At 41.7% G+C, this 26731-nt stretch overlaps 1 protein-coding gene and 1 long non-coding RNA gene across 4 annotated transcripts in view; one reads left to right on the top strand and one right to left on the bottom strand.

The window, feature by feature from the left end:
• ATP2A2 (ATPase sarcoplasmic/endoplasmic reticulum Ca2+ transporting 2) overlaps positions 1-26731 on the top strand; it is a 60553-nt gene that overhangs the window by 24431 nt on the left and 9391 nt on the right. For all 3 annotated transcript variants that reach the window (XM_080822123.1, XM_080822124.1, XM_080822122.1), the window contains 9 exons: positions 10295-10375; positions 12087-12172; positions 13540-14004; positions 19532-19620; positions 20097-20199; positions 20978-21109; positions 24287-24409; positions 24510-24728; positions 25476-25811. In XM_080822123.1, the coding sequence (XP_080678249.1) occupies positions 10295-10375; positions 12087-12172; positions 13540-14004; positions 19532-19620; positions 20097-20199; positions 20978-21109; positions 24287-24409; positions 24510-24728; positions 25476-25811 (1634 nt within the window). The remainder of the gene's footprint in view (positions 1-10294; positions 10376-12086; positions 12173-13539; positions 14005-19531; positions 19621-20096; positions 20200-20977; positions 21110-24286; positions 24410-24509; positions 24729-25475; positions 25812-26731) is intronic.
• On the bottom strand, positions 13540-15223 carry LOC308354584. Its single transcript, XR_013967879.1, has 2 exons — positions 14919-15223; positions 13540-14104 (listed from the first exon to the last, which is right to left on the bottom strand). It is a non-coding gene; the product is annotated as an uncharacterized lncRNA (long non-coding RNA).

Below are 26731 nucleotides of genomic sequence, written 5' to 3'. Positions count from 1 at the left end.
TTTGCAGTTTATACATCTATCAGATCATTGTTACACACCTTAAGCTTATACAGTGTTATATGTTGCTCTCAATAAAACTGGGGAGGGGGAGAAAGAAGTATAATTAAGTGGTGTAATTAAGTTAAATATTGTTAAGCAATTTACATAGTATTGCTGGAACATTGTTAAATAGGTTTTTCTTGTTTCTAAAATGATAAACATGGGGTGCCTGACTGACTCAGCTCAGTTGATAGAGACTCTTGATCTTGAGATCATGAGTTTAAGCCCCCACGTTGGGAGTAGTAGGCATTACTTACCACCTCCCCCCCAAAAAAGGAAAAAAAAAAATGCTCCAAAATGATAAACATGGATCAGAGAAGTAGAAGCAAAAATGTATGACCAAATAAGGTGGGGAGCAGGTTTGCTGTCTTGACTTTTCCCCCATATGGAGTTGTTTTGCAGTGAGAAGAAGAACGGAGCTAGCTGGAGGTGTAGGTCTGAGCCTCTGCGTCCAGATAGTGTAGAAATCATTATCCCAGGTGTTCCTGTAAGTCATAGTTCTGTTTCAGAATCAGAGATGGCAAGTTCTTAATCTTAAGAACTTGTACATAAGCAGAAGAGCAAACAGTCTTACAGAAATCAGTCCAGATGTATTAGAAGCAGAGAGTTTTGAGACCTAAGTCCCTTCATTCATCAGTCAGTGTAGTTAAAACTTTAAGAACCTGGGAAACAAGGAACTCAGGCAGGTCTCCCCTGACCATCAGATCACGATGGACTAGTTTATCTTGAAGCCTCACCTAAATCTCCTGGGGCTGGCATTTCCTGATTTCCTGTAATTACCTCCTCCCTATTCCCCATGACTCAGAGATAGTCACAGTACCAGTAAGTACCATCTCTATCCATGTCACTCTGATTAAGATTTTGGAAATTAGAAGAAACAGTGTTGTATCGGGAACCCATTTCCTAAGTGTGATACAGAACTTTCAAGAGCACCAAATTTGACTATGTAAAAATGTAAAATAACTTTGATCTTCAAGATAAAAGAATTTTGGAAAAATAAAGTATTCTAATCCTCAAAAAAATACAAGATTGAGAATGAAGAAATGGCAGGAAATAAATTTGGTGGAAGTATGTTTTAGGGAAAATTTTGCTTCTACGAATCTGTCCTCCGGAAGTAATCTCAGTATGCAAAGATGTTCAGCATGTAACAGTGTCATGAGGAAAAATAAATGCCTAGATGGCCATGAAAATGGTGACTGATTTAGTATGTAGTATGGCTATAAGTGCTGTGACCTTGAGCAGGTTCGCTCTGTGTGCCTCACTTTTCACATCTGTAAACTGAGAATGAAGATAATCACACCTTTCTTAGAATTGTGAAGGTTGTTAGTAACCCATAAAGCCCTTATGGTATGGAATAAGCAAGCATTCCCCAAATTTTAGAGGGTGTTAGCACTATGCAGCCATTAAAAAAGCATGAGACAGGTAAGTATATATTAATGTAAAAGGTTTGTGATTTCTATTTCAGTGAAGTTTTAATACGTGTTATCCATAGAGAAATGCTTAGGAGAGAAGATGTTAACAGCTGGTATCTATTTGGATGAGGGGACTGAGGAACAGGTTTCGCCTTTTAAAAGCAGGCTTTGCTTTTGTAGTACTGAGAAAAGTGCTGGTGGGTATGCTGGGTACTGTGTGCTGTAAGCCTGCTTAGTGATGGGCTGCTTCTGCAGCATCTCATGAGCGGTTACCTTACACCTCCAGCCACTGGAAACTTGGCTCTTCGGGACAAGCTATGCCATTTTTAGTCCATTTTGTTATAAAATATTCCTCATTATGAGCTAAAATATAGTCATCTGTTGTGTATGTTAGTTTTTCACTTTTTTAGTCACACAGAAGTTTGAGTCTTCCTGCCGTGATAGCCTGTGAGGTACGTGAAGGAAGGTAAACTCATGGCCCTTTTGGAATCGGAGGGGAGCTTAAACGACTAGCAGCTGGAGCAGCTGCAGCTTGTCTGGTCGAGTGAGGCAGTTGTGATTTGAGTGCTAACAGTATAGTGTATACTAAAATTTTATTATTTTTTAAAAAGATTTTATTTATTCATTTGAGAGAGAGAGGCAGGAGAGGGAGAGGGAGAAGCAGATTCCCTGCTGGGCTAGGAGCCCGACGCGGGGCTTGATCCCAGGACCTGGAGATCATGACCCGAGCTGAAGGCAGACTCTCAACCATCTGAGCCACCCAGGAGACCCATGCTAAAATTTTAATTTCCAAGTTAGTTTTAGCTCCTTCAGCTTCACCTTTACCATCTTGATGGTTTTCTTTGGTGCCCAGACTTAAATGCTGTTGTGTCAATGGAGTCGATATTCTAGACGCTTTTCCGCTCTAATAGTTGAAGGACACTTCTTTGGCAACCTTCATTGGCTTATCAGCTAAAGCCCTGCTCTTGCATGTGCTCTTTCCCCTATACCTCCAATCTCTGCTAGTGTATGTGGGGGTTTTTTTGGTGATAGTCTAAATGTAGAATTTCAGTAACAGCCACTGTTGCCTCCTTCAGCTCAACCAAGTCTGAGATCTCTTTGGTCCTCTTTTCATTGTTCTTCTCTTTGTGACTTGAGAATCATAAGTCTGTGATGCTTGTTTATTAAAGGAGATAATGTATGCAAGTACTTCATTTGTTGACAGATATTTTATCTGGTGCCCACTGTGCGGTATCACAGTGCTCAGGGCTAGGAAATGAGCAGCCACTGAGTAGGAAGACTTACTGAGCACGTGGTGTGAAAGGAAAGAACTTTGGGAAAGGAAAGAACAGCTCTCTGTGGGTACATCAAAAGGAATAGCAACTTAAAGTGGGAGTCCAGAGAAAGCCTTGCTGTGGTGTGGTTGGGGTGAAGCAGAAGAGGCTGTGTGAAGACTCAGAACTTTGAGGAACTGGAAACCATTGTGTTGTGTTAGAGGATGGGGATTGTGGTAAGAAGCAAGCAGGAGGGAACCTGGGTGGCTCAGTGGGTTAAAACCTCTGCTTTCGGCTCAGGTCATGATCCCAGGGTCCTGGGATCGAGTCCCGCATCAGGCTCTCTGCTCAGCAGGGAGCCTGCTTCCTCCTCCTCTCTCTCTCTCGGCCTGCCTCTCTGCCTACTTGTGATCTCTGTCTGTCAAATAAATAAAAAATCTTTAAAAAAAAAAAAAAAAAAAAGAAGCAAGCAGGAGCCGGGTCCTGGGAGGTCCTATAAACCACGGTGAAGATCCTAACTTGATTTCAGTTCTGGGAGGAAGAAGCTATTGAAACATTTTATTTTATTTTATTTTAAAGATTTTATTTATTTATTTGACAGAGAGAGAAAAATCACAAGCAGGCAGAGAGGCAGGCGGGGGGGGGGCGGGGAGCAGGCGCTCCGCTGAGCAGAGAGCCCGATGCGGGACTCGATCCCAGGACCCTGAGATCATGACCTGAGCCAAAGGCAGAGGCTTAACCCACTGAGCCACCCAGGCGCCCCAAAGAGCAAATGTAATACTCTTAATTAAAATGTTTTAATATGGGTGCCTGGGTGGCTCAGTGGGTTAAGCTTCTGCCTTTGGCTCAGGTCATGATCTCAGGGTCCTGGGATCGAGCCCCATGTAGGACTCTGCTCAGCAGGGAGCCTGCTTCTCCCTCTCTGCCTGCCTCTCTGCCTACTTGTGATTTCTCTCTCTGTCAAATAAATAAATAAAATCTTTAGAAAAAAAGTATTACATTTGCTCTTTTTTTTTTTTTTTTAAAACATTTGCATTTTTGAAAGAGGAGTCTTCTCGTGGGTAATACTCCCAAAAAGTGGACTGGGAGCAAACTTTGGTGTGTTATAGCAGTTTGTGATATTCGTTCCCAGCTCACTCTGAGGCCTGGAGAAAAGTAGGCAAGTGGGCTTCTCAAGTGAGGAATTTCATTCACTCTGCCTGACTATAAAAATCTGTGACTCAAATCGGAAACATAATGAAAATGTTTGAGTCATAGTTAAATGTTTCAGTAATTTAGGTTAATTCTATTACAGCTTGCTTTTCCTAGGAGCCATTTAAAATAAAAAACAATAGTGGTATTTAGGAGGTAATTTCTGTCTTATATATAGTTATTCCTTAGAAAAGACTTGAATAGCTGGTAGAATTTGTCACAGTAAATGTTTTTTCCCCTACATATAACCAGTTCATAAAAAGGCCTTGTCTTTGGGCACCTGGGACACACAGTAGATTAAGCATCCAACTCTTAGTTTCAGCTCAGGTCTTAATCTCAGGATCATGAGATCAAGTCCTGGGTCAGGCTCTGTGCTTGTGTGAAATCTGTATAAGATTCTCTCTTCCTGTACCCCTTCATCCCTGTCCTACCCCCAATATGCGTGTGCTCTCTCTATATAAAATAAATATTTTTTAAGGCCTTTTCTAAGTAATGCTGATTTTAACTATCAGTATTCATTCATTTATTCATTTTTAAGTTTATTTAGTTTTTTTTAGTAATCTCTACATCCACCAGGGACTTGAACTCACGACCCCATGATCAAGAAGACATGCTCTACCAACTGAGCCAGCCAGGCGCCCCCATCAGTATTTATTTTTGATGTAATGATGTAACATATAGTTTAAGTACCATGGCTTACAAACATTCTTTCCCAGGTTTTAAGATAATGCTTGTGTTCATTTCTAAAATATGGCAGAGTAATTTCCTTTCACTTTTACTTCCATTCTTGGTGACCTAGCATATTTTGTTCAGAGTGGAAATCCCTATTGTGGTAGCAGGTTAAAGAGTTTATGGACTTACGAGGTCAAGAGCTGAATTTGGAAAGTGTCAGATGTTAAACAAATGGAAGGTATTTATAATAGAGTTTATTCTTTTATTACACCACCAGAACCCAAGAGATGGGGAAAATTTTTCAGAGGAAAAAATTGCAGAGCATCCCCTTGGCAAGAGTAAGAATTTTCCACTACCACTTGCCCTGAGGGCATTGACATGCCCCATCAGGGAAATATTACTGGGTGCAATCATCAGGAACAGCACTGCCTGCTCCTCACTCACAAAGCCCTCTGTTTGAAATTCATAGAAGCCTGCAGACAAGAAAATTATGCCTTAGTTTGAAAAGTATCCATTGAATCTAATGAGTCTTTTCCTTCCTTAGAGTGTGCTTCCTAATAGATTCAATCCTAAATTGACTCTTACAAAAAACACAAAGCAAAGTCACACTGTAGGTTAAAAGAAGTCTTTCCTTCATTGAAGTTCCTTAGGTAAGACCATTTTTACTTCGAGCTTTAGTTACCTAACTAAAATGAGGACATAGGTTGATCAAGATGGTGTGAGGGTGTTTCTAGCTAAGAGAATACTAGAACATAGCAAGTTTTTAAGACCAGTTTGGATTGATGCTTCTTTATGGATTTATGCTGCTTTCTCACAGAGATCAGTTACAAATGGAAACATACATAAAACTTAGAGAGCAGGCACCTTTGCAAGTGAGCAGTGGGAGGGATAGAGGGAGGGGGAGAGAGTCTCAGGCTAACTGGGTGCTGATCGCAGAGCCCGAGATGGGGCTCAGTCCAACAACTCTGAGATCATGACCTGTGCTGAAATGAAGAGCCAGGATGCTTAATCGAATGAGCCACCCAGGTGCCCCCTAAGACTTAAAGGTAATAAATTTCTCAAGGTGTTCTTCTTGGCCTGGAGCTGGTATACTTGGCTCTTGAAAAACAGCACAAAGTAAACAGGCTGTTCTGAACGAGCCCTTCATGGGATCTATAATCCATTATTAGACTTGGTGGTGGTGGTTGTTTCTTGTATTATTTTTTGTGTTTGGAGAACTTTTCAAAAGGTGGATTTCTAGACCCAACCCCAAATGCATTGAACCAGATTCTTGAAGAGCAGGCCCTGAGATTGTATAGTTTATAAACAGCTCCCAGATCGTATTTTTCTTTTAACTCTCAAATATTTAATTGCCTCTCAGTTAAGTTGACAAAATTGCTGTTTGTCAGATGGAAGAAAAGTTGAGAAAAGCTTGAGGTCAGTTTTTAAGGGCTTCCCAGGTCATTTTTTCTGCTAGCATTTCACATCTGAGTCATTCCTAAATATTTGGCCAACAGTTAAATGTGTATCCATATAATTTCTGTACAGCAAAGAAATTATTTAATATATTTCATATATTTAAAATAGACCTTTGGGGCAGGGGCTCCTGGCTGCCTCAATCAGTAGAGTGTGCAACTCTAGATGTCAGAGTTGTGAGTTCGATTCCCATGTTGGGTATAGACATTGCTTAAAAATAAAATCTTAAAAAACCTTTAGGGGCACTTGGGTGGCTCAGTTGGTTGAGCGACTGCCTTTAGCCCAGGTCATGATCCTGGAGTCCCAGGATTGAGTCCTTCATCGGGCTCCCTGCTCTGCAGGGAGTCTGCTTCTTCCTCTGACCCCTCTCCCCTCTCATGCTCTCTCTCACTCTCTCTCTCTCAAGTAAGTAAATAAAATCTTTAAAAAACAAAAAAACTTTAAGGGGAAAGTAGCTGTTTTTTTCATAATGCCAGTGGAAGTACAATTTTTAATGCATATGCATAGTAATTGATACTACCTTAAACTAATAGCTAATATGTTGTCTGTGTTATCCAGGAAAGAAATTTAACCTTGGTATTTATTGCCTCAGAGATACATTCTACCTATTTTAAATCATTTGAGCTTCCAGTGAAACAGCAAAATAAATGCCAAGATACTTCTTTTAAGTCTACTTGTAGTTTATCCTCAATTTGAATATTAGATTGGCTTTAAATGTAGGTATATGAGAGTATATGCTAGGGCTTACATAACAGGATTCAACTTTCAATATAAAATGAAATGTTCTGGGCACCTGGGTGGTTCAGTCACTTAAGCATCTGCCTTCAGCTCAGGTCATGATCCCAGGGTCCTGGGATTGAGCCCCATATTGGGCTTCCTGCTCAGCGGGGAGTCTGCTTCTCCCTCTGCCTCTGCCCTTTCCGCCCTCCAAGTGCACTCTCTTTTTCTCAAATTTTTTTTTAAATGAAATGGTTCTTTTTTTTTTTTTTTTTTTTTTTTTTTTTTTTAATTTGTCAGAGAGAGATCACACACAAGCAGGGGGAGCTGGAGGGAGAGGGAGAAGCAGGCTCCCACTGAGCGGAGAGCCCGACAGGGCTTGATCCCAGGACCCTGGGATCATGACCTGACCTGAAGGCAGAGGCTTAACCGACCGAGCCACCCAGGCACCCCAGATGTTCTGCTTTTAAAATGCTGGTATGTGATCAGTTGTTGGAGTGCAAAAGTGTCTTAGTACTTAAAGATCATTGGGACCTCTGTGCCATATTAGAAATTTTTAGCACCTGTGACAATAGGAAATATTTTCAAGTAAATTTTCCATTTGAGGTCATAGGTTCATCGTTGAATCTTGTATTCTTTTCATGTTCAAGATCATGCGTGATCAAGTTAATTATGACATCCAGAAATAATACAGTAAAATTTTAAATGGTTTCAAATTTTCATCTTGATGGGGCATTTTAGCTGTTGTAGGTCTCTGAAGTTTCATACAGGTTGATTGTAGTAGGAGCAGAATAAAAGTGAAAGGTTCTCGTTTATTCAGTTGGGGAGTATTGCTATTCATTGCATAAGCATTTCCAGCAGGAATTTCACCTTAACCTAATGTGTCCCTGCAGTGAAATGCAAGGATGAATTTTGCCTCTTGAGATTATACACTCACAGTCTGTTTCTGGGCTGTTTTGTGACCACACTTCCTAGTTAGGTTACAGGGCTATTTAATGAACTGGAGCTCAAAAAGCAAATCATACTCTTCCTACACTTCAAAGCTCTGAATTGCACAAAAATCAGAGCTAAATAGAGGGCTTACCAAATGAATCTACTTGGACAGTATGGCTATTTTGCCAGTTTATATATAACCAGTGACAGTTAAAATTCAGTGTGTAATCATGGAAAATGAACATTTGACTTAAAAATACTATATGTAGAGGTGCATGGGTGGCTCAGTCATTTAAGCATCTGACTCTTGATTTTGGCTGAGGTTGTAATCTCAGGGCTCTGTGCTGGGCACGGAGCCTGCTTAAGATTCTCCCTCTGCCTCTCCCACCACCCCCCAACTCCCTCTTTTTTTTTTTTTTTTTTAAGATTTTATTTATTTATTTGACCGAGAGAGATCACAAGTAGGCAGAGAGGCAGGCAGAGAGAGAAGCAGGCTCCCTGCCGAGCAGAGAGCCCGATGCGGGACTCGATCCCAGGACCCTGAGATCATGACCTGAGCCGAAGGCAGTGGCCCAACCCACTGAGCCACCCAGGCGCCCCTCCAACTCCCTCTTTTAAAAAAAAACAAAACTATATGCAGTTCGAGGAGAGATTGTACCTGTTCTAATTTTTAGCTTTCCCTAGTATCAGACTTGGAAGACTACCATAGTTACCTTTCAGAAAGTCAGGGAAAGTTAGTTGTTATACACTTATTTTAATGTCCAGTTGCTTTGGTACTGATAGGTATGTGTTCAGTATTGTTTGGATGTCTACAGTGTGCTAGACACTGTTCTCAAGACCATGTAACATTGGCTTTATCTGTCCCTGTGTCTGCACTGTGGCATTTACTGTCTGAACTACAGATGTGGACCCTTTAAGAGCTGTTAAAGGACCACTTTGGCCCAGGGAAGAAGACTTCGTTGACTTAAAGATCCTCTTGAGGTGATGCAGGAGGTTTATTCATTTATTTGATAAATCAGATTTCAAAAGGCACAAAGTGAGAAGTGTCCCTCTACTCCATACCCAGTTACAGCATTAAGATTTTGTAATACCTTCCCAAAGGTATTTCCTTATACAAATGATAGTCCGTATAGGTTCTTCTTGTGTTTAGCTTCACACTTCACACCGTATAGCTTCACACTTGTGTTTTTCCCCTTAGTATACAGTGTATCTTAGAGGAAATTTTCACTTTGGTATGAATGGAGTTGTTTTATCTTTCTATATTTAATAAAAAAAAAAAGCTGTGCTGTGACTAAACATATTCTGCTGAGCCTATCTGAAGAACAAATTCCTTGTAGTGGATTATATGGGGTAAAAAGATTGTGCTTGTAGTTTTGATATATATTGTCAAACTGCCCTCCAGAGATTTTGTAACATTTTTTTCTTAGTGCTCAGCAGCCACATATACGGGTGGTCAGAAAGGTGGTCAGAAAGTCTAGAAGCCGAGTTGAATTATAAACACTGAATGAACTGTTACTTTGACATAGAACATGTAATACATTACCTGCAGTTGATTTGTCCTTACTAACTGTGCACTAGCACAGAATTTCATTGATCTCTGCTCAGGCACTTGCTTCTAAGTGATTTAGGACTCTGAATTTTTTTTTTCTCCTATTTACACCAAAATTTCCAGATTTTGTAGTCCCCCTATAGTAAGAATCCCTGTTTCTTCTTTTCTTCTTCTTTTTTTAAAGATTTTATTTGTCTATTTGACAGAGCGAGACAGGAAACATAAGCAGGGGGAGAGGGAGAAGCAGGCGTCCTGCTGAGCAGGGAGCCTGATGAGGGCTCGATCCCAGGACCCTGGGATCATGACCCGAGCCAAAGGCAGACAGATGCTTAACAACTGAGCTACCAGGCACCCAAGAATCCCCCATTTCTTTCTTTCTTTTTTTCTTTTTTAAGATTTTTAAAATTTATTTGACAGAGAGAGACATCGAGAGAGGGAACACAAGCAGGGGGAGTGGGAGAGGGAGAACCAGGCTTCTTGCTGAGCAGGGAGCCCGATACAGAGCTCAATCCCAGGATACTGGAACCATGACCTGAGCTAAAGGCAGACACCTAACAACTGAGCCACTCAGGCACTCCCAAGAATCCCTATTTCTATACATCTTTGTAAACTTGGCACATTTTCTCAACTCATTTGTCAGTTTATTTTAAATTGATGTATTTGTAATTTTATTTCTCATTCCTGTTATGAGTGAGATTTATTGAGCATCTTCTAGCCGTTTGTTACCTACTCAGGATATTTTATCTCTTTGACGGGATATTCCATGGCATATACAACTTGATCCCCCTCACCATGCCATGCATGTGTGTAAGTGTGTAAATAATGTGTCATTAGAGGTTTCCCCAAACATTCTCTTCCTTCCTGTGTAATTCAAATCCAGTATTTATCTGCCAAGGGTTTTTATAACGCTAAGAAGAAGTTGATGATCTTGCTTAATTTAACAGATTTTTATGTATTTGTGCTGTGTACAGACTATGTATTTTCTTTAAGATGTGTTTTATTTGGAGACAGATTCATCTCTATGAAACATGAAATGCAAAATTGTTTATTTTAGCTTTTTTCTCCCCAATTAGTTGGTGACAAAGTTCCTGCTGATATAAGATTAACTTCCATCAAATCTACTACTCTAAGAGTTGACCAGTCTATTCTCACGGGTAAGCATTATACATTGGAAGGTCGCTGAATGTTGAGGTCCTGCTCAGACCCCAGACTGAGTGAGTTGGCTCCTGCCCTCCTGTTCCTTTTTAGGCTTTCACCTTAATCCTCTCCAAGATACTTATTTCTTAATGCTTTAGAAATCAGGCTTGTTTGCCATTGTATCGGGTTTAAAGGTATTTAAAAAGAAACTTGGCTTTCATCTCATAAGACCTTTATTTGTCTTTAATTTTATCAAAAATTAGCTTTCACCAAAAATCTTTTATGTTTTTACTTCCTAAAAAAAGAAGTTACAAATTCCTACATTAGCAGAGGTAATAATCTTAAGGTTGAAGTGTTATCTGTCTGTTTTATGGAAAATGAATTAATTACTTATTGTCCTTTTCCCATGCAGGAGAGAGAGTTTCTGGAGCTATAATTTTTTTCATTGCAGGAATATTAATCTTACATCTAACCTATTTGCAATGATCAAATGTACAATTAACAGGAGTTAGCAGTACCCCCCCCCCAAGCCCAGTGGTGAATGTTTTACTGCCTAAAGTTTGCATGCTTAGATTTGAGATTGTTTGGAACATTTTTCCATTTTTGTTTGATAAAGGCACAGTGTAGGGTGGAGGGTTCTAATTAGCTGGAAGTAAGGTGGTCAGAAGATTAACTTAAACACAATGCTAACCTGAACTAAATAGAGTAATTAGAAAATCCAAAGGTAATCAAGATTTATCTGATTATCAGTTTTGAAAAGCAGCTGAAGTCCTAAGAGGTAGTACTGTGAGTAACGTGGGCTCTTTTATTGTTTCTCTATGAATAGCTTAGTTACTAAACCTCCCGTTAGCAGCAACAAGCTGAAAGCTGATTTGAGCCATAAAATGTTGGGAAACTGATTAGGTGGTGCATATATTTTCATAGTATGCCTACAGAAATAATTACATTTTAAAACCTCTCATAGAATTTCTTCAGTGTTTCTTGTTTTGTTTTTGCTAAATAATCATACTGTAGTTTCAGTCTAGATTGAAGAAGCAGGTTTGTTGGGATATCAAGAGTTGAGGTTGGCTACCTGAAATTTAAATGAACTGGAGCCATATTTCTCGTTACTCAGACCTGTCCCAGTTACACATTCCATAAATGATGTTAAGTAAGGTTGAAACGAAATTCAACAAGACATTGTAAAAGTTCTCAGTAGCAGCCCTTTATATACTGTGTGATGTTTTTGTGCTGATTGTTTTTCAGTTTTGTTTTATTGAAATAGAATGGTCTGATCATTCACTGTTAGTGCCGGTATTTCTGAAACCGTGTTTTCATTTCTCATGTCTGGCATTGATGAATAAAAATGGGCTTCCCAGTAGCTGCTCCTCATTATACGTATGATGTATCTAGTGTGTTCACAAGATCATTATGTTAAGAATAAGTATATTTTGACCTTTTTATGAAGTATTAGTGTGTGTATGTAAGTTTATAACAAATAAGTATAAATATATGTTCACAGTATTAAAGTATGAAGTGGATTCCTGAAAATAAACTCGATTTGAGTAGTTACTTCAGGAAATACAGGCAGTTGACTGAGATTCTGTTTCTAAATATTACTAGTCTTCCTCTTTTGAGCGAATTGGGTCTCTTACCCCCTTTCCTGAGTGTGGGGTCGCATGAGGGGGGGTGCTCAGGGTCTGGGTGTGCGTCACACGGACCTGACCACGCTTCCTGCACCCCCTGCAGGCGAGTCTGTGTCCGTCATCAAGCACACGGACCCCGTCCCAGACCCACGGGCCGTGAACCAAGATAAGAAGAACATGCTCTTTTCTGTGAGTACTTCGTCACATGCTGTCACTGTCACATTCCCAGAATGTAAGATCTGCAAGGTTTTAAGTTGCTTTATTCTTAAGTAAACTCTCCACCCAGAGTGGGGCTGAATGCAGGACCCCAAGATCGAGAGTCACATGCTCCCCTGACTGAGCCAGCCAGACTCCCCAGGGTCAGCTGTTCTAATTGGCAAGTTTTTGAGGGGCAGTCAAGAGACCAGTCACACATCTTTAGATTATCTATAACCCAGAAAAGTAGGTTTTTGTGGGCAAGGCTTATCAGCCTATGAAAGATATTTTTTGAATGATGTGGATGATAGCTGTATGTAGTTTACAGTGAAAAGGTATGCGTTTAGAGAGAGCAAATGTGGCAAACCATTTAATAATTGGGGAGTATGGATGAAAATTAACAGGGATATTTACTGCATGATTTCAGGTTTTCTATTAAATTTTTTTGAAATAAAAGGTTGAGAAATTTATATATTTTGCTTGTTTGGTTTTTTAAATGCTGTTTCAAGTGGTAGGTTTTTGTGGGTGAGCATGGGAGCCTAATCACTCATAGTAAGGAAAGTGCTATAGAATTACAGTGGAGGGGCGCCTGGGTGGCTCAGTGGGTTAAGCCACTGCCTTCGGCTCAGGTCATGATCTAGGGGTCCTGGGATCGAGTCCCGCATCGGGCTCTCTGCTCGGCGGGGAGCCTGCTTCCCTCTCTCTCTCTCTGCCTGCCTCTCTGCCTGCTTGTGATCTCTCTCTGTCAAATAAATAAATAAAATCTTTAAAAAAAAAAAAAAGAATTACAGTGGAAACAATGAAGTTGTATCATGCCAACACTGGGAGTTAAAATAGGTGGGGGAGAGTGCTGTACTTGATTTCATTGATTTTTTTTTTTAATGCCAGTGCTTGAGTGGAGATCCTCAAGTGGAGAACCGTATGGGGCTGGGTGCCCTACTTATTGTAGGTAATAAAAGTAGGGGAGGTTGGGCTTTTGGAGCCAGCAGTGGAGAGTGCTTAGGGTTGAGGGCTGTATGGAGTTCAAAAAATGAGGAACGCAGAGGGGTTAGAGCCCGAAGCTAGTCTGCAAGCCAGGTTCGGTGTGGTGAATAGAGATTCTAGGGGGGGTCAGGATGGAGCTGCTCTGGGCTGGTGGGGAGCCACGTGAAATGAGAATAAAGGAGAGCTGTACCAGGCTGCCTGGATTGTCAAGGTTGGATGGCTGGTTCTCTGAAGAGCAGCCCCTAGAAGGCCCAGTAGAATAAGAATTAGAGTCTGTGTGCTCTAATCAAAACCCACATGAGTCTGAGTTTGCTAGTCGGTGTTTAAATTGGGTGCGGTGTTAATCTTATAACTGGTTTCCTCTACTTCTGACGTAGGGTACAAACATTGCTGCTGGCAAAGCCATGGGAGTGGTGGTGGCAACTGGAGTGAACACAGAAATTGGCAAGATCCGGGATGAAATGGTGGCAACAGAGCAGGAGAGAACCCCGCTCCAGCAGAAACTAGATGAGTTTGGGGAACAGCTTTCCAAAGTCATCTCCCTGATTTGCATTGCAGTCTGGATCATAAACATTGGGCACTTCAACGACCCAGTTCATGGAGGCTCCTGGATCAGGGGTGCTATTTACTACTTCAAAATTGCGGTGGCTCTGGCTGTGGCAGCCATTCCTGAAGGTCTGCCTGCTGTCATCACCACCTGCCTGGCTCTTGGAACTCGCAGAATGGCAAAGAAAAATGCCATTGTTCGAAGCCTCCCTTCTGTAGAAACCCTTGGTTGTACTTCTGTTATCTGCTCGGACAAGACTGGTACACTGACAACGAACCAGATGTCTGTGTGCAGGGTAAGTGGGAGTGATTTAAGACTCTTTGTTGGTGGTGAGTTTTGGTATATCCTAGGAATATGCTCTCATGCTATCAAAACCTTGGATTTGTAATATGATACTTTTTTTTTTAAAGATTTTATTTATTTATTTCACAGAGAGATCACAAGTAGGCAGAGAGGCAGGCAGAGGGAGAGGAAGGGAAGCAGGCTCCCCGCTGAGCAGAGAACCCGATGCGGGGCTCGATCCCAGGATCCTGAGATCATGACCTGAGCCGAAGGCAGAGGCTTAACCCACTGAGCCACCGAGGCGCCCCAATATGATACCTTTTTAAAGTGCTTTAAACAAATGGGTTGTGTGTGTAGCCAGAGCCCAAGGTAATCTGATGCCCCAGAGGAATTAGTCCTCTAATTCCTAAAATTGATTCATGAAATAAAGGGTATCTGCATGGTTGATGTGCTTATATTGGGGAAGGTGACCATAGACAGTCTGTAAATGTGTTAGGTGACTATGTTCCTTTTGTATTCCTGCTCCTCTGTCTCTGAGGGCATGTATGTTACTGGACCAACCTTAAAGGAAGAGAATTTTATAAAGCTGCCAGTTCCCTCCATACCTGCCTAGCTAAACTTCTAACTGGCATTTCCATAAAACATTGAATGAAAGGTGAATAATTGCCTTTAACTTATTTTGTTATATGTGTTCATCTTTCCCTTCTTAGGTTATTTTGACCATCACTGGGGGGATAAAATAAGAAACTATTTAAACCTGCCCTTAGAAAAGTAGTAACTACAGGGCGCCTGGGTGGCTCAGTGGGTTAAGCCTTTGCCTTCGGCTTAGGTCATGATCTCAGGGTCCTGGGATCGAGCCCCACATCGGGCTCTCTGCTCAGCAGGGAGCCTGCATCCCCCTCTCTCTCTGCCTGCCTCTCTGCCTACTTGTGATCTCTCTCTCTGTCAAATAAATAAATAAAATCTTTTAAAAAAAGAAAAGTAGTAACTACAGAAACACTGATACCCCTGAATTACGTTCTTTACCTAGGTTTTATTTAAACAATTTTGTACAAGTCTTTTTTCAAAGTATAATTTTCCAGAAGGTACACAACTCATAAAAATACTGAGTGGAAAAAAATATATACTGAGTGGATACCAAAGATTATCTTAAATAATGAGGGAATCAGCAAAACTGGTTACAAGAGCATTTGCAGAAGTACTCAATAACAGCATAGAATTGCTATGAGTATAAAAAAAAAAAAAAAAAAAAAGAATTGCTATGAGTTAGGTTGCAAAGCCTGGTAATATCCAATAGGGCAGTAAAACTACAGCTTATCTTTCCTACAGGCTACACAAATCCACAGCTTCATGTAACATGAGCTCTTAATAATAAATAGCACAGTAGAACAATGTTAATATTTTTCTAGAATACTACATCTTTGAGCCTGTTAAAGGAATGTTTCTGAATGACATCGTAGGGACATGTGGACATCCTCTTGGCCTTAATAACTCCAGGTTTTGGATAATACATTTTCCCATTAGAAATTGTTTTTATTTATTTGTTTTTTAGACCTCAGAATTGCACACTTTTTAAAATTTTTTTAAAGACATTTATTTATTTGACAGGTCACAAGTAGGCAGAGAGGCAGGCAGAGAGGGGGGAAGTAGGCTCCCTGCTGAGCAGAGAGCCTGATGCGGGGCTTGATCCCAGGACCTTGAGATCACGATCTGAGCCGAAGGCAGAGCCACCCAGGTGCCCCAGAAATTGTTTTTAATACAGTTAAACCTCTGAATCTTTATCTTGCCCAATTTAAACTCGTGATGATTTTTAGATACACAGTCATCATTGGTGTTTGTTCCATCTCTGCCTCCCTCTGGCCATTCTTTGTGTAGTCCACATCCCAACTTAGAATGAACAGATAGGTGTTTTGTCTCTTAAGTGGTAAGCTGCTAGTCTGTCCTGGGTTTCACCAGAAGTGCAGGGTTTGACTCAGCTGCTTAAGTTTTCATTCCTTGGAAACAGAAAAGGTTGCAGAAATTAGCTAATAGCTAGTTGGCAACTAATTTCAAACTGTGGCAGCAAATGAGATTTCATACTAAGAATAAAACAGAGTCCATGGTAGGGATGCCTGGGTGGCTCAGTTGGTTAAGCAGCTGCCTTCGGCTCAGGTCATGATCCCAGCGTCCTGGGATCGAGTCCCACATCGGGCTCCTTGCTTGGCAGGGAGCCTGCTTCTCCCTCTGCCTATGCTCGCTCACTCTCTCTCCCTCTCTCTCTCTGACAAATAAATAAATAAAATCTTTAAAAAAAAAAAAAAAAAAACAGAGTCCATGGTAAAAATGTTTTGTTTTTATATTTTCCCTTAACTGGTTTAAGATATTTTCTTCTATTAAAGAAACAGCCTAGCCTGCCTCATCGTTCTTGTCTCCCTCTATGACAGAAAGCCGATGCTAATCAGTGTTCTCCAGGAGGTTTCTTGCAGGGGGTTGCATAACTGCCCTTGACTTAAGGATGCTTTCATCATCCAGTTCCTAAATGGTTTACTTGCTCACAGTCTAAAATGCCCATGTGCGTTCAGATTTACTTAATGCGGATTAGAATTCTGAATATCTTTTTTATTTTTTTTTAAGATTTTATTTATTTATTTGCCAGAGAGAGAGAGAGAGAGAGCACAGGCAGGCAGAGCAGCAGAGGCAGAGGGAGAAGCAGGCTCCCCGCCAAGCAAGGAGCCCGATGTGGGACTCGATCCCAGGACCCTGGGATCATGACCCGAGCCAAAGGCAGCGCTTAACCAACTGAGCCACCCAGGCGTCCCTAGAATTCTGAATATCTTAAGAGTATTTTGGACATTGGTATAAACCCAGAGAGTTTCACTTTTTATAAACCATACATTAAGTGTAGTAGTAATGCTAACTTGCTTTGATATTGCTTAATACAGTTAATTGCTTTCTCACATGTGACTTTGAATCATATGGTAATCCTGCTCTCAAGAGGTTTAAAAATTAAGGCCCTGAGAAGTTAGTAACAAATCCAAGGGTCACACAACTTCTAATAAAAGGTAAAGTTGGATTTTCTTATAGGAGAGATTGGTAGTTAAACCCAGTCCTCTTTCTTCTACTTAATAATTATATAACCTTGAGCACGTGTGTTAACCTCTCTGGTCCTTTGTTCCTCTTCTGTAAAATGTCAGGCATCTTTGGTAGGAACCATTTGACAAGCTTCCTTTTTTAGGTGCTGTATCTGTTAGAAAAAAATGTAGGTGTCACTGATCTGACTGCATGTGACCTTGGACATGAATCTTTTCCTCATTTGACACTGGTTGTATATGTTTGAACTAGAACCTTTTTTTTATCAGGAGTCACTTTTAAATCCCATTATATACTTTTCTTTTTTAAGACATTTTCTATGTCTTGCTCATGGCATTAGTTCCGTTCCAAGGCTGATTTGTATCTAAGTATACTTTCGAAATGAAGCTTTTTGGGCGACTGGCTGGCTCAGTCAGCATGCAACACTTCAGTCTCAGGGACTGTGAGTTCAAGCCCCAGGTATGGTGCAGAGATTACTTTTTTTTTTAAGGTTGTATTTACTTATTAGAGAGAGCGAGAGCACAAGCAGGAAGAAGAGGGAGAAGCAGGCTCCCCGAGAATAAGAGCTCGACATGGGGCTCAACCCTGGGATCACAACCTGAGCCAAAGGCATATTCTTCACCAACCGAGCCACCCAGGTGCCCCACAGAGATTACTTTAAAAAGAAAAGAAAAAAAATGAAATGAAGCCTTTGGGGTTCCTGGGTGGCTTCAGTCAGGTAAGCACCCAACTCTTGGTTTGAGCTCAGGTGGTGATCTCAGGATTGTGAGATCTGAACTCCACGTCGGGCTCTGCCTCTGCCCCCTGCCTCTTTTAAAAAAAAAAAAAAAGAAGCTTTTGGAATTTCAAAGTTAGTGCTATATAACAAGCAAATCTTGTGAGGCCAAAAAAAAAAAAAAATTACTGAGTAGGAGTTGGGATGCTCTGAAAAGATGTTTTAAATTTTTAAGGCATTACCTGGCTCTCATAACTTGAGTTTAATATTTAAATTTATTGTAGAACAATTTGATCATATTCTTTTTTTTTTAAAGATTTATTTATTTGACAGAGACCGCAAGAGAGGGAACACAAGCAGGGGGAGTAACAAGCTTCCTGCTGAGCAGGGAGCCCAACAAGGGGCTTGATCCCAGGACTCTGGGATCATGACTTGAGCCGAAGGCAGATGCTAACAACTGAGCCACCCAGCTGCCCCCAGTTTGATCATATTCTTTTTAATTTTTTTTTTTAAGATTTTATTTATTTGCCAGAGAGAGCCAGAGTACACACAAGCAGGCAGAGAGGCAGGCAGAGGCAGCGAGAGAAGCAGGCTCCCTGTCGAGCAAGGAGCCCGATACGGGACTCGATCCCAGGACTCTGGGATCATGACCTGAGCCGAAGGCAGCGGCTCCCCGAGTTTGATCATATTCTTAATTGTTCGTGTTTCAGAGGGATTTTGGTGTGACAAAAGTATAGTTGAAATAGCACTTTGTGTTTTTGTGTTCTATGATAAGATTTTATAGTTTCAGCTTGCATGAAACCACATCTAAATCTGAGTTCTCTAAACTGGGCTTCTGAATTAGGATTGAAAAGCAAACCGAGGGGGAAAAGAAACCTCTCGTCTTTAAGAAACTAGCTCATGGGGCACCTGGGTGGCACAGTCCTTAAGCGTCTGCCTTGGGCTCAGGTCATCCAAGGTCCTGAGATCGAGCCCCACATCAGGCTCTATGCTCAGCAGGAAGCCTGTTTCTCCCTCTCCCACTGCCCCTGCTTGTGTTCCCTCTTACACACACACACACACACTCTCTCTCAATTAAATAAATAAAAATCTTTTTGGAAAAGAAACTAGCTCATGTCACTTTATTGTATAAAATGGAGACTCTTTTCCTAAATGTGCTTGTGTGTGTACTGTCGTCGTAACATGAGTTCGTTCAGCTCTGCAGCCTCCATACTGTACACATGGGGTTATGGAGCTTTGTAGAAAATGAGCTATTGCCACAATAAAAATAAGTGGGAAGGAGGAGAGAAGTAATTTGTCTTATTTTACTCAGGGAATGTTTATGCAGCTCAGAAATGTGAGTTTATTCTTCCCAGGCTTTTACTATTAGCTCTGGGGCAGAACTACCTAATTTTTTTTTCTCAGCCAGCCATTTGAAATTTGGAATTCTGAGCCCTCTGGAGCACTGCTGTGTTTGTGGAGTTGACCAAGAGTCCTCATAACTCACGTACCATGTGGGTTGTCTTCTGTGACTTTGGTGCCCCTGCTGCTGCTTATTTATTCAGCATGTCAGTGATGCTGTTTTCTCAGCGTCTTGGATGGATGGGAAAGTGATCTTAAATAGCATCTGGTTGGAATAAGGGATAATACTTCTGATGTTCAGCTTCAGTTTATAAGTTTGTTTTCTTAAGTGAGAAATGCTTTTTTGTCGTAGCAAAGATTATATTTTTCCAGCATATTTTTATACCTTTTAAACATTTGTGCCTTTTTTCTGTAGATGTTCATTCTGGACAAAGTTGAAGGTGATAGCTGTTCCCTTAATGAGTTCACCATTACTGGATCAACCTACGCACCTATTGGAGAAGTGTGAGTAAACCTGCTTTATCATCTAAAGGACCCATTATGGCAGTTTGGGATTTGGATAGATTTGCAGTATATCTAAAAAGCTTTCTGAATGTGGCTCATATTAGTTATAGGAGTTGTGATATTTTTTAACATAATGCATACTTTGAAAGAGAAAACACAGGTTATTATGTCAGACTTTTTTCATCTTTATTTGGCTCCTTGGAGCCCAATTTTTCGAGTGGGGTTTCTGTTTGTTCTGTATTGATACCTGTGGTAAAAGAATTTCATTAACTAAGAACTTCTGGTCTTTACTGATTGGTTCTTGATGTCAATCAAAGACGCATTCTTTTATTATCTCCAGCATCAGATTTCTAAGAGCCATTACTCAGATTCTTTTGAATACTTGCCAGGCTCTTGTCCACAAAATTGTATAATTAAGTAAGTAAAAATCAATAGAGATGACCACACTGCGCTCTAAAAGTATTTTCTTTTGATAGGCATAAAGATGATAAACCAGTTAAATGTCATCAATATGATGGTCTTGTGGAATTGGCAACAATCTGTGCTCTTTGTAATGATTCTGCGTTGGATTACAATGAGGTAAGGCTTCTCATAAATGAGAAAGTAGACCTGGCTGTTCTGGTTCAAGGGTGGGGTGGGTGGAATGAAAATCCAGCCTTCCTTCCTCCCTTTGGAAAGTAAGGGCTCCTGATTTTATTTCCTCTTTCCATTTTATCCCAGTCAGCGTGACCTAGCCAAAGAAAGCGGAGAGCCTTTCCTATGTCCCCTGACTGAGCATTGCATTCACTTTGCTAAGAGTCACAGTGTATGTGGCGCGCTCTTCTGCTGTGGCACAGCTATTATACATGAGGAAAACCTCAAACAGGGCATGTTTTCTTCATGGTATAGGGTATTGGTTTTTGTTTGTTTGTTTAAGATGGGAACTGTTACATCCTTGACAAGCTGAAGGTTGGAGGGTTGTTTTGATGGTGATGATGATGATGATACAAAATTTAACCAACAAGAATCCTTAATTCACTGGTTTCTGTCTAAAATTAGACAAGCCAGTCCCCAACAGAAACCCCACGTGAACTCTGTAGAATGATAACACACAGTGACACATGCTTTTTGCAAGCACTGTTTGAATTAATACTGTGACTAGTAGGTTCTCATAGTTAAAGGAAATAAAAAGCCTAGTTGTTAGAATAAGATAACATACTTTGAGTATATTTTTAATTATCTGCGTCATATGCTCCAGAGTCAGATAAAAACAGCCCCTTAGAAGAATGACGTGAAGAAGTTGTCCTCCAATAGAAAGTCTTCATTAATAAAAGCTTATTTACTACTATTGTACTTTCTGTGCTTTTAACCAATACAGGCAAAGGGTGTGTATGAAAAAGTTGGAGAAGCTACAGAGACTGCTCTCACTTGCCTAGTAGAGAAGATGAATGTATTTGATACCGAATTGAAGGGTCTTTCTAAAATAGAGCGAGCAAATGCCTGCAACTCGGTCAGTATTGTAGCTCCGTGTGTTCTCAGTGCTGCCCCTTGCTTCCCGCTCATAGACAGCTAAGATACATGTACCTTATCTCCCCCGACTTGTGGCATCTCCTTCCCCACATTTGCTCTCAGGTCAAATGATCGGTTGTACATAGGTATCGCTAGATATTTTCCACATACAGTCATCGTGCCCCCAAGGTCTGTCTTCTCCGAGTGGCACTGTGAGCGCGCTGTCCTCGCTCCGCCGTCCTTGGCTCCAGCGGCGCCCAGCTGCTCCTCCCGCCCCAAGCCCCACCCCGTCTCCTGCGTTATCACTTTTCCGCCTAGTCTCTGTGGATCTTTATCAGCATAGGACAAATAGTAGTATGGTTTTTATCTTAAAACTTTTTTTGGACTTTATGTCTCCCATTAGCACCCAGCTTCTTTTCTCTTCTAGTAAAATTTCTCAAAGCAGCCATTTTACTGTATTCTTTTGTTTCACTTTTCCTGTTTTCTCGAATCTGCTCCATTCAAGCTCTTTAAGCATTTTGGTGAGCACACCAAATCTCCCGCTGTGAAAGGGGCTTTAAGACTATCCAGTCCAGCCTGGCACTTACAGGCAGGGAAACAGGCCTTCAGTGACTCAGCGTGATCTTACAGGGTGAGGCAGAACTGGATTCCTGCTCCCGCACCCCTTCTTTCCTTCATTTTGTCTCCTTTCTTTGAATTATTTGAGGAAGCAAAACTCATGCTAGAGTTAAGGATTCAGATCTCTGCTGAAGTGTACTGATTCACACCTCACAGGCAGCAGTCTCCTAGTCTTGAGGGTCTTGGGCAGGACCTATGGCATCCTGCCCTGACATATGTGACTTCCATAGGACAGGAGAAGTCCAGGCCCCCTGTCTCCATTAGAGAGCGCACTCCCTGACTGGTGGTAAGGGTAGGGGGTGGTGCTGGTCCTTGCAAAGCCACATTGCCTGACAGCTCTATTATTAGTTGGTGTGACTAAGTGCAACCTAAAGACTTAGCTTCACAGAAACTGAGGGTTAGAATTGTTTGATTCTAGACCTATAACTGCTCAGTGAAGGGAAACAAGGAGTATCATGGAGCTTTAAAAGTGGTATGTTAACTGTTATGACCACAAATAAGGGCACAGCCATCTGTTCTCTTGTCTGCAAACTAAGCATTTTCTTGCTTCATGGCTGCCTTTGCCTCATATTTTTGGTCTGCAGCTGAGCGGGGCAGGACGGCGGGGGGTGTCAGAAATGACTATCATGGGGCTTCTTCACTGAAAACTCCCACATCGGAATTCATGCCAATCCCCAACCCCCGGAAAGGAGGAACCTGTTGTAGGTCAGAGGTAAAGTGGGCAGGATCCAGCTTTTTAATGCCTAGTGGACCATTTGGAAATAACAACCACTCTGGACCATTCTAATGCTGGAAGAAATGGTTTTGTTCATCCTCTCCCTGCCACCACCACCCCATATATCTGGTGCCTGGGTCCACACCTTAGTCAGAATCACTACATATTCCATCCGTCTTCCTTTAGAGCATTTGATACAAATGCTTGATGGAAACTAAACACGTAAGAGATCCATACGCGTCAGGAAATGCAGAATTCAGTGATGGTCTTTTCTCCTCTTGTGGCAGCTGGCTGAGAGGGTGGCTGTCAGTCCACTCATCAGTGCCCACACTGGACATTGAGGTTCTTGGGGATTTCTGTAATTCTCTTCAGCTCTGTGTCTGAGTGGGGGCTAGGGGAGAATCAGGGTAATTCAAATCAAGACAGAAAGCCATAAGATTATTAGGTGGATGCAGAAAAGGCATCTGATAAAATTTCTGTTCATGATAAAAACTCAGCAAACTTCACCTTCAAGTTGATGGTACATTTACACAGAGCCTGTAGTAATGTCATACTCAGTAGCAACAAAAGTTCTACTTTCCATGTTTCTATTCAGTATTCTGCTGGCAGCCCCCGTCTGTGCAGTAAGGCAAGAAAAAACAGAGGTATAAAAAGACACAGTAGGGGCGCCTGGGTGGCTCAGTGGGTTAAAGCCTCTGCCTTTGGCTCAGGTCAAGATCCCAGGGTCCTGGGATTGAGCCCTGCATCGGGCTCTCTGCTCAGTGGAGAGCCTGCTTCCTCCTCTCTCTGCCTGCTTCTCTGCCTACTTGTGATCTCTGTCAAATAAATAAATAAAATCTTTAAAAAAAAAAAAAAAGACACAGTATACGTTGTAGGTAATTTGATTGTATACATGATCCAGATCCAACAGCGTCTAAATCTGCAGGGTACTTTTCAGTCCTCATTTACCCAAGCTGTCAGTCTCTCCCTCCTCGAAACATTCCTTCACTTGTTCTCTTCGCTCCCTGCCCTCTGCCGACTCCCTTGGCTGGATCTTCCACCTCCTGCCAGGGGTAGGGAGGCCCCAGGGCCCAGTCCTCACCCTCTCCTGTCTGCAGTTACTCCCGTGAGGTCTTCCAGTCACCGTGCTGGTGTGTAATACACGGCCGCTGGCTCCCTGAAACTCCTCAGGTACTTAGTGGCCACACTGGACAGCTACATCAGCAGCTCTGCTAGAACATTCCCCCCATAGTAGGAACTCCTGTGAGGCAGCAGTGCTCTGGACCACCTATTTCTGCCCACAGTCGCCATCATTTCTTGGATTATTTGTATTAAGTGGTGCTCCTTGTCCCCCTTCAGTTCATTCTGACGCAACTGCCAGACCTTAAAACCCTCCCTTGTCTTCCATTTTCACTTGTTACAAATGCCTTAAGGTGATTTTTAACATCCTACAACCTGTTTCTCACCTCTTTGTCTTGCAAGATTTTCCAGCTGCTTGTCCTGGAGGCCCCTTGAACAGGCCAGGTCCTACCAGCCTGCATTCCGCACTCCTGGCTCTCGAGTTTTTACTCACATGTTGCCTTCTGACTGTTTTATTGAATTGTGATCTGACATACGTATTTTCCATCCCCCTCCCTGCCTTGAAATTTTTTTCTCCATAGCACTTTATGTTTACATTCCAGCGTGTCTTTCCCAAACCAGAGAGCAAGTTTAAGCTTCATGAGGGGGAGAACTTACTTGTTTTGTTCATTGTCATAAACCCCCAGTGCCTGTCACCATAATAGGTGCTTAGTGAATATTTGCTGAACAAGTGAAAAATATACAGAAATTGCCATCCAATAATATTCCATGGGTGTTCTCCTGTAGGTCATTAAGCAGTTGATGAAAAAGGAATTTACTCTGGAGTTTTCACGTGATAGAAAATCAATGTCAGTTTATTGTACACCAAACAAACCAAGCCGGACATCGATGAGCAAAATGTTTGTGAAGGCAAGTGTAGCGGACTGCAATTGAGATGTTCTTACCAGGATTAGCGTCCTGGGTGAGCCCAGTAAGTACAATTGTTGACTTCAATCTGTAACATTTCCAGGGTGCTCCCGAAGGTGTCATTGACAGGTGCACCCACATTCGAGTTGGAAGTACTAAAGTTCCTATGACCCCAGGAGTCAAACAGAAGATCATGTCTGTCATTCGGGAATGGGGTAGTGGCAGTGACACACTGCGGTGCCTGGCTCTGGCCACTCACGACAACCCACTGAGAAGAGAAGAAATGAACCTTGAGGACTCTGCCAACTTTATTAAATATGAGGTTAGCTAACGAAGTTTCTTCCCCCACACCCTGCACATTCATTGTGTTCAAACAGTACTTCAGTAAAAGGTCAAATGAGTCTTGCTTTTGCCAAGAAAGGGGTGTGGTTATTTGTTTTTCTGCAGGCCAAATGCAGCGCCATTCCGCTCCAGCTTGCTGCTTCCAACCTGTGTAGTTCACAGTTTAATTCAAGTCTGTTACTTTCAAGATAGAATAATTAAGACTTGAGCTAAATAAACTTGTAAAGCCTATTTTGCAACTCCTCTGTAAATTAAGATGTTTTTTAAATTGGGAATTTTTTTAAACATTCCTGAGTTACTAAAGGTCTAAATACCAAATTGGGAGATTCCTTCCACTTGTCTGTTCATAGAATTCTTTCTCATCAGGTATGTGACTTCCTGAAGCACCACCTGAAAGGAATAAGGAATAACTTGGGTACTGGGGGCCCCTAGAGTGGCCCGTATCAAAATGCTCTTATTCCTTGGTATGTTTTTCATGAAAGTTAAAGGATGATTTAGTTACAAGAACGTAGTGCTGTTTTTCATCCTTTCCAGTTAATTGGAACTAATATTGTTCCTCATTAGATTTCTATCTCTGAATATTAATCTTAGGTACGAGCCACAGTTAAAGGATTTATTATAGGAAAATGCAGAGACCTTTGCTCTTAATGTATGACTGGCCCTTGTTCTACACCAGGGGAGAAACTAGAATTTCCTGTTTGAATGTAAGGTGATTCTTTTGCCGTAGACCAATCTGACTTTCGTTGGCTGTGTGGGCATGCTGGACCCTCCAAGAATTGAAGTGGCCTCTTCTGTGAAGCTGTGCCGGCAAGCAGGCATCCGGGTCATCATGATCACAGGGGACAACAAGGGCACTGCAGTGGCCATCTGTCGGCGCATTGGCATCTTCGGGCAGGACGAGGATGTGACGTCAAAGGCTTTTACGGGTCGGGAGTTTGATGAGCTCAATCCTTCAGCCCAGAGAGATGCCTGCTTAAATGCCCGCTGTTTTGCTCGAGTTGAACCTTCCCACAAGTCAAAAATTGTAGAATTTCTTCAGTCTTTTGATGAGATTACAGCTATGGTGAGTACCTTTGGACTCATACCACACTGACACAGCAGATTGTAATTTTGACTTAAGTTGTTAGTAACAAGTCCCAGATTTAGAATATCTTGATTATTGTCACGGTCAGGCTGTTTCTGTAGAGTTCTGTTGACCCGTAGTTGGCATGCTGTATGTTACCCGAGGGAAGATTCTGGAGTAGTTTAAGAAGTAGAAGTATGCCTTCTGAATCAGTTGTGGGGAAATATTTGGTGACATCTAGTCTTTATCTTGGTTAAAGTGTACATGTTTCTTTGTGTTTTAAGATTTTATTGATTTGAGAATGAGTGAGAGAGAATGAACCAGAGGGAGAGGGAGAAGCCCACTCCCCACTGAGCAGGGAGCCCGATGCAGGACTCGGTCCCAGAACCCTGGGATCATGACCCAGACAGAAGACAGACACTTAACAACTAAGCCACCCAAGCACCTCAGAAGGATACATGTTTCTGGCTCAGGTTTTCTAAAAAGTGATTCAGGGTATAACTCTTTGGTGTTCCATAACCCTACCTGAGGTTAGATGTACCGGTCTGGCGTTAAGAACTGCCTGTGTGCAAGGTATTTGCAGTGTTCTTACTTACTGTGACTCTGCACCCAGACCCATTCACGTTGTGTAGTATTTGCTTTCTGTTGATTATCTGTAAAACTTGAAGAAAGCAGATATTGTTACTTGAAAGCAGATATTACAGGTATACTCCCTTTCCCCTTCCTTCCTCTCCTTCTCTCCCAGAGGGAACCACTGTTGTGAATTCAGTGTTGGGTGTTCAGGAAAAGTTTAAAAAACACCCATGGGGATGATGGCTGTGTGTCCGCAGACAGTATTCAGTCCTTCTGCATGATCGTGACCTTTGCAAATAGCACGTTACGGTTTCCCTCTTTCTGCATTCAGCACCTGTTCTACTTGG

This window comes from Martes martes (assembly GCF_963455335.1).
Source record: "Martes martes genome assembly, chromosome: 13".
NCBI classification, from domain to species: domain Eukaryota; kingdom Metazoa; phylum Chordata; class Mammalia; order Carnivora; family Mustelidae; genus Martes; species Martes martes.
This window is presented reverse-complemented; position numbering and strand designations above follow the sequence as displayed.